Here is an 8,018-nt window from a genome sequence, read left to right on the forward strand (position 1 = left end):
CTGCTTAGCTTCAATGGGCAACCAGTCTTGGGCTGCAGGGTGATAGGACTGTGGCTATTATTAATCGAAATAAAGCAACCTGAAGGAAGATATTCCGAACAAGAGTCAGTCAGGAGAATGTAGCAGATGTATATAATATGGTAAAAATCTTAAGGTAAAATCAATTTGATTATTTTACTGCTTATAGTACATACATTACAAATGTTTTATTCACAATAAAAGCAGACATTTTTGTATTCTCAATTTAAAGAGTGCAGTATCGAAGTATACTCCACTTGATAGTGTGCATGAAGACAGGCATTCAGACATTCGCGCACTACAAAGTTTTATCTTTGTGCAGTGTTTGCGCTATTTCTCTCCAGAAGTTATGACTGATCAAAATGTCTTGGTACCCATTAAAGTCAACATGAAATCAGAATTGACATTTCTTTTTTCTCATTCAAGAAGCTGTGTCACAATAGAGAAGAAAAAACCAACACAAGCTCCATTGCATGCTGACTTTAAACTAGGGTTGCAAGTTTTTCTCTTAACCCTGTCACACAAGTGCTTGTCAATGCAGGCGGCTGTTGTTGTTGCTTGGGCCAGTGTAGCCACCTTGTTAAATAATCAATTAGTTGAAAAAAAAATGTGGCCATTTATGACCTGCACTTCCAAAGAAAATTTCAGCTTCATGTGCAGTATGTGTGTACTATGCTGATGGCAAAATTGACATCACATGTACTGTATGCAGGGCCGGATTTACGCATAGGCATTCTAGGCACGTGGCTATGCTCGCTCGTCCAGGGGTGGCCCAAACACAATGAAGAGATATATAATATTTTTGTTATACTATGGGATATCTACAACAGTAAAAGAACCAAACCCCCAGAAGACATTGAGCAAATAAATATAACAAACAATAGGGTAAGATGACAAACTATTTCCATGTCTTCATCCTTTTTTTGTACAGAAATCACACTTTCTTTCTCCCATTCTCTCTCACAGACGCACACAAAGTACAGACACGCACTCACGCACACACGCGGAGACGTGGACAAAAACTAGCTGCGGCTGCCCCTCAAATTTATCAATAAAATAGTTTTGCATTTCTCAGTGAGGTTTTTGAAGCAGTTCAACTCGCTATTAGTAGACGCTGCTGTTGAATACTGCTGAGAGATGCACAGCCGCAAGTATCCACACACACTTAATCTCTCTCTCCCTCTCTCTCTCTTTTGCTCTCTCTCTCTAATAACTGTGAAATTTTTCAGATCAGAATAGTTAAGTTAAGGGATCAAGAAAGGGTTAACTTGAACAGCACCGTATGACATTATTATATAAAAACGGGGGGCAGAGCAAAGATAAACACTGCCACGCGATAAAATGCGATTGTGAAAGTTTTCACAAATCGAGCTTGACCTAAATCAATGTTTTTGTATTCCAGCAGTCTGCGTGTTTATTGGTAATAGACGTTAAATATGAAGAATGCCTTTCTTTCACATTACTAGCGGACTTACCAAGGGGTTTACAAACAAGAGCTTTGCTGTGAAAAAATTCACAGATCAAGCTGGTGAAGATGACACCGGTTTTATTCCTTTAAGTGTCCAACATTTGGAGCTATTGGCATTATAAAATTAAGAGTCGCTACGAAAAAAAAAACTGATTTCGGGCCGAAGGACCGCATCACCTCAGTTCACGGTGAATGATATTCAGTATTATTTGCATGTCTATGACAGCGCCGTGCGTATTTATAGCCAAACAAAATCTGAATAGCTTGATCTGTGAATTTTTTCACAACAAATCTCTTGTTTGTAAACCCCTTGGTAAGTCCGCTAGTAATGTGAAAGAAAGGCATTCTTCATATTTAACATCTATTACCAATAAACACGCAGACTGCTGGAATACAAAAACATTGATTTTTCACATTTCAGTACGGGTCAGCTGACCCTTCCCCGAGTCATGTACATCACTATTCTGATATGTGAAAACGTTCACAGTTCACTACGGGTCAGCTGCCTATAAACACTGCACTGTGAAATTTTTCAGGTCAGAATAGTTAAGTTAAGGGATCAAGAAAGGGTTAACTGACAAAAGCTATACTGTGAAACTTTTGCAAATCAGAATATTGAAGCCAAGTACTCAAGGAAAGGTACAACAACCAAAACTTTATTGTCAAACAGAGTGTAAGTGTATATGCTCATTTACTTAATGAATTGTAAACGTTATTCACTGGAACAGAACCGTATGACATTATTATACAAAAAAATGCGGGGCAGAGCAAAGAGAAACACTGCCACGTGATAAAATGCTATTGTGAAAGTTTTCACAAATTGAGCTCGACCTAAAACAATGTTTTTGCATTCCAGCAGTCTGCATGTGCCTTTCTTTCACATTCCTTACTAATGGGCTTACAAAGGGGTTTACGGACAAGAGCTTTTGTCAGGATAAAAGGACCCAGAGGCAAAGGCAAGTCAAACTGAGGATTTATTGTCCACAAAAACAAACTTAGGCAGTCTGCTGTTCACTGACCGTATTCGGTGGTCGCAGAACTGGGCTTTAACACAGGAGTACTGGAACATAAGGGCTGACTTGACTTGAGAGTTCAGGGCACCACCCCGGGCTGCAGGTCGAGGAGCGACTACCTCTTAGACTGTTTGGACCAGAGGACAGCGTCCGGAGCAGAGCGAACTACTGGCAGCGGGTAGCTGGGAGACTGGGTAGGACAGCCAACAGTTTCTTGACTCTATAGTCAGGAGAACCCTCAACAGAGACAGGGGGGAGGGGGGAGGAAGGGAGGGAGGGCGGATAACGGGTTTAATGCATGAATTAAACCCGTTTAATGGATGAAACGTGAAAAACCGGGTGAACCCGTCTTAAAAAGTGAGGTAACCTAAGTCCCACCGCCACCGGACTGAGCACCTTAACAATTGAAAACGGGCCAATAAATGTGGAGCTAATTTACGAGACATAGACTGAAGGGGCAGGTTACGAGTGGATAGCCATACTCTCTGGCCACAGATGTATCTCGGGGCTTTAGAGCGGTGATGATTGGCGGCCTGACAGATGCGCTTTCTTGTCTTACGTAATGCATTCCGCACCCTCTTCCAGGTACGTCGACAACGCTTAATAAGGACCTGGACGGAGGGGACGGAAACTTCAGACACTTGAGAGGAGAATAGCGGCTGTTGGTAGCTCAGGCAACAGTGAAAAGAAGATAACCCAGTAGATGATGACGGTAACAAGTTATAGGCGTATTCGGCCCAAGGCAGCTGCTCACACCAGGAAGAGGGGTTGTGAGCAGCTAGAGTACGGAGCAAACACCCCAAGATCTGATTAACGCGTTCAGCTTGTCCAAACCCCGACGACAGACTGGCCGTAGCTCCGATGTGCCGACAGAATTTCCTCCAAAACAGAGAGACAAATTGCAGCCCTCGATCGGAGACTAGATCGGTAGCCCATGAATCTCAAAAACGTGATCAAACACAGTAAGTGCCGTCTCTTTAGCGGAGGGGAGTTTGGGAAGGGGGATAAAATGGGCCTCCTTGGAAAAGCGATCAACGACAGCAAGAATTACAATGTTACCTGCGGAGGAGGGCAGACCCGTAATGAAATCCAAAGCGATGTGCGACCAAGGACGAAACAGAATAGGGAAGCGAACCTGAAGCGAACCGGCCGGCGGAGAGTTGCTAGACTTAGACTGGGCGCAGACTGGACATGCCCCTTGGTGTGCGGCGAGTCAAGAGGCGTGACTCCAGCGGAGAACAGCTGGATACATGGACTTGGGGATGAATAATCTACCCGTCGGACACTCACGAGGAATAGCGATGCGAGCCAGAGCCTTCTTTACATGCCTTTCAATTCCCCAGACCACGGCCCCAACCACACGACCATCGGGCATAATAGTCTCTGTGGATGAGCCGTCCTCAGAGGAACCGAACTGACGAGACAGCGCATCGGGCTTAGTGTTCTTAGAGCCTGGTCTGTAAGAAATGGTAAAGTCGAACCTGTGCGAAGAATAGGGCCCACCGAGCCTGTCTTGCATTTGATCTCTTAGCCGAACGAATATATTCAAGATTACGGTGATCTGTCCAAACAACGATCAGATGGGCTGCCCGCTCAAGCCAATGGCTCCACTCGCCTAGTGCAAAGTAAATGGCTAGGAGTTCGTGGTTACCTACATCGTAGTTAGGTTCCGCCGGCGAGAGGCAGTGAGAAAAAAAGCACACGGGTGGACCCGGTTGTCCTGTGGGGAGCGCTGTTACAGCACCACTCCCACACCAACATTAGACGCGTCAGCCTCCACTGTGAATTGTCTTGTAGCATCGGGAGTGATAAGAATAGGAGCAGTCGTAAATAATCTCTTAAAATGGTCGAAGGCTACTTGAGCTGCTTCAGACCAAGAGAAACAGGACTTGGTTGAGTCAGAAAATGAGTTTTGCCTATGTCACGAAAAGAGGTAAATCCGGACCTGACTGTATGTGTACGCTAGTGTACTGGTGAAAAACAAACTATACTTTGGGCTTATGCACAATCATATCTCTTTCCAATGTCACTGGAGACACGTTGAAGTCATGGTCCAAATGTATTCTTGCTAGTATCATACAAATGCTAAACAGACACAAAACACATGTTAATGGCAGGTGTAAATGCCACTCATATCTCTTCAAGGAGACCTGAAAAACGGTTAATAACAAACTTGGGCTGGTAAAAAACAAAGCAACTGCCACTTAAATAAATAGAAATTCTAACAAATAGGCTATTTATGTAGACCTCCTTGGAGAGAAAATACAGTTTGCAGTGGTGTTCAGTCATTGTCCACAAGGAGGTGTCACTGAGTTCATTGTATTTCTGTTTCTTCATTCTTTTTCTCTTCAACATTTGCATGAAAGTTCAACCAATCTGGACAAGGTTCAGACAACTTGAAACCACTACAAGCACACTAGATGAGGTTTGACACTGTCAATGACGAAAGAAAGCAAACCAAAAAGAACAACCATCAAAAACGGACACAAAGACGACTAAAAAAAATACAAAGAAATGTTGAGGAACAACACAGGTGAAAAGAACCTATGATCAAAGAACGTGAAGATAAAAAAGGTACAAGAAAAGAGAAAGTAAACAAAAATGGTGAGAGACGTCATAGTGGAACTTACAGCTTACAGCACACTTCCACTTCACTCTTGATCTTTCCAATACACGCATTCGCAGACATACTCATGACAAACAATGTGCACAGCTCTCATTTTGGACATTAGTTTTTAAACACACATTGTCTGATAAAAACATTAGATCATGGGCAACTATGTCTTCCAGATCATCTGTAATCTTGCTGTTTCTCTACTACTGCTATCGCTTAGTGTCAGCGGCACCACAAATGGTAAGTATTAAGATCTGCTCTATGATGCCCTATTACTGACTAATGTCGGTCAGTAATATATTGTTAATTGTGGTTTCTAGGGAACATTGTGGTATGTGTATGGCAACAGTTGTGGTATGTGTATGGTTTTGTAAGTTATTATTTAACCTTTCACCTGATAAATAGTTTTCTGACCTGATGTTAATGTCATGGTATATTATCCATAGTAGCTGGTAAATATTTGCTTGTAGGACATGAATTTTAAAATTAATTTTAGATACCTTCTACATCTGAATCATTAACTAATCTTAGATGGTATAATAGCTGAAAATCCAGTGGCTTAGTCCTTATGCCAATATCAACAAATAGATGTAATGAATAAATCTGTTTCTTTCCAATTCTTTAAAAAAAGTAAAAAGAGCTCATGCGCTACGTTATACTTACAGGTTATGCTTATGGGTTTGGGATGTCTGGTTACAGAATAGTGGAACTTATTCTGATTTATATATGTATATTTATATTTCTGTTTTTATAAATTTGGTCTAGTACTGTTTACATCAGTTAACATTCTTTTTACTTTCAAAACTTTTTATTGAAAATAAGAAGATTTCACTTTACATTTTCAGGATTGAAAGTCGTGATGTGAAAATTACACTTATTGTCAATGCCGATACCAATCTTTCTTGAAATCTCTATAGGCTTTTCTTGGTCTACCTACATTTTTTCCCTGTTTTCTTTCATTCCTAGGGTCTGAGATGAATTGTTATTCATTGGTCAGAGTGCCACGAAACACAGTGTTTCTAGCTCCTGTTATGAGCGTGTTGAAGATAAACTGTACTATAACTCTATATGGATGTCACAGGAACCCAAGAGTCTCATGGTGCAAACTCTATGGAGATGTCTGTACATCTTTAAATTACTCAAATCACTTAAGAACTGAGTGGACAAACATCACAGAACATGAAGGGATGGCTTTCCTGCTTTTCCTGAACATCTCAATGGAGGATACAGGTTTCTACAGATGTAAAGAAGGCGACATGTCTATAGGCCATTCTATTAATGTGACTGTGACAGGTAATAGACATTATCTTTAGATTCACTGATAAACTGTAAACATTCACATATTTTGTTAAATGTAAATAATGACATTACTATGACATTTTATTATATTTTTAATAGATAATAAGGAGGATAAGGTTTCAGACAATCAAAGCAACAAAAGTATTACTGGTAATGTTTTGTTTGTACAAATGCATCTTCATTTGTTGATAAGAACCATAAGTTGATAATGACAACAACTCTTAAATATAATTTTATTCACCTTCAATATTAGGTGATCTGAATTCAGGTCCAACGGATGATCTACAGTGGCTCTGGCCTTATGTGTACATCTGCAGTGGAATAGCAGGGCTGGTGGTGATAGTTATTACTGTAACATTGTTTATCATCAGATGCCAAGGTGAGTGGTTTGGGCGTTTAAACAAAACTTTACTGTTCTAGATATATATGTTACAATACAACTAGATATAGTTAGAATAAAATTCTGCTTTTATTTCTCTTTTCCTTGAATGATCCTGTAGGGACAAAATCAACAAGAAAAGAAAAGACGATTAAAAATCAGGTATCTTTTATCTGTTCAGTGAAACTGTTTATTGTATCTGTTGAAAATAATGTTTTGGTTTTAAAGGTTGTGTTTTTATGTTTTCACTTCCACAGTACATGGAAACACAAAGAAGTGATCTGCCTCCTCTTCCTCATCACAACACCAATTCCCCCTCTGATCAGCTGACCTCTGCTTTATATCGTGGCTGTGAGACTCCACCTGTCAGAGGATCATCATCAGCTGGAAGAGTTTCAGATGGTAGACACAACACTGTTGGTACAGAAAGAAGGGAAGAAGAGAATGCATTGGTTTATGCTTCTTTGAATCACCAAGCTATGCCAAGAGGGCAGAGAAGAACAGCACAACATGAACCAGAACCTTCAGCATATGCTGCAATCCGGTTCCGGTGATTCAGTTAATCATTTATTAGACAATTTTATAATAATACTGAGAAATGACCAGTGAAAAATGGTCGCTCATTTGCTATTCTGTATTTAGAAATACTCTCTATGAGGAGCAAGATGCATTTGGAAACCTCTTTTTCAGGGTTGCATAATGCAACTGGTTGCTGGTATCTCAAAGTTCCAGTAAAAAATACCAGTATACTCACATTTAAAAATGTTCTGCCCTACTGAAAAAAAATAAAAAATAAAATAATAAATAATTGTGGGGAGTGATGTTGTAACTTGTGGAAGGTAATAAACCACACAACAAATGACAACAGCTTCTACAATGGATGATTCTATGTCTATATGTAATATGCTATTTTATTAAACATAAGAAGTGTTTTTTGAAAATTGTCTTTGGCAACATTTCTGAGGCTGAAATTGTATTTATTATTTCCATGTGGTTTAGTGGTTCATATAATTAACAGCTACTGAATGACTGAAGGCTTGGGTAACACTTTATTTTAAGGTGTCCTTGTTACACCTTACATGTACTTACAATTATAATAACAATAAATCATGCATAATTACATGCAAGTAACCCTAAGCAAAACCCTAATCCTAATCCTAACCATGATGAGCGTGATTTGACCAAGTACAACATGTTCCTGGATCAACATCCTTGTTGATCCAGGAA

At 40.1% G+C, this 8,018-nt stretch overlaps 1 protein-coding gene across 1 annotated transcript; it reads left to right on the plus strand.

Annotated features, from left to right (window-relative positions):
* Positions 1 to 5,268: 5,268 nt before the first annotated feature.
* On the plus strand, positions 5,269 to 7,708 carry LOC107567987 (B- and T-lymphocyte attenuator-like). The gene is made up of 6 exons (XM_016253817.1): positions 5,269 to 5,353; positions 6,080 to 6,406; positions 6,512 to 6,553; positions 6,666 to 6,791; positions 6,913 to 6,953; positions 7,049 to 7,708. Exons 1-6 carry the CDS (start codon positions 5,269 to 5,271, stop codon positions 7,343 to 7,345), a joined length of 918 nt encoding a protein of 305 aa, XP_016109303.1. The 3' UTR covers positions 7,346 to 7,708.
* The last annotated feature ends 310 nt before the right edge of the window (positions 7,709 to 8,018 follow it).

Source organism: Sinocyclocheilus grahami, unplaced genomic scaffold (assembly GCF_001515645.1).
Source record: "Sinocyclocheilus grahami isolate Dianchi unplaced genomic scaffold, SAMN03320097.WGS_v1.1 scaffold1204.1, whole genome shotgun sequence".
In the NCBI taxonomy this organism is placed as follows: domain Eukaryota; kingdom Metazoa; phylum Chordata; class Actinopteri; order Cypriniformes; family Cyprinidae; genus Sinocyclocheilus; species Sinocyclocheilus grahami.

What these genes read in the sequence shown, in the direction of transcription:
- LOC107567987 (XM_016253817.1), top strand. Translation starts at nt 5,269, where the DNA reads ATGGGCAACTATGTCTTCCAGATCATCTGTAATCTTGCTGTTTCTCTA. An exon ending in GTTTATCATCAGATGCCAAG is followed by an intron (nt 6,792 to 6,912) that starts GTGAGTGGTTTG and finishes ATGATCCTGTAG; the next exon opens with GGACAAAATCAACAAGAAAA. An exon ending in AAAAGACGATTAAAAATCAG is followed by an intron (nt 6,954 to 7,048) that starts GTATCTTTTATC and finishes TCACTTCCACAG; the next exon opens with TACATGGAAACACAAAGAAG.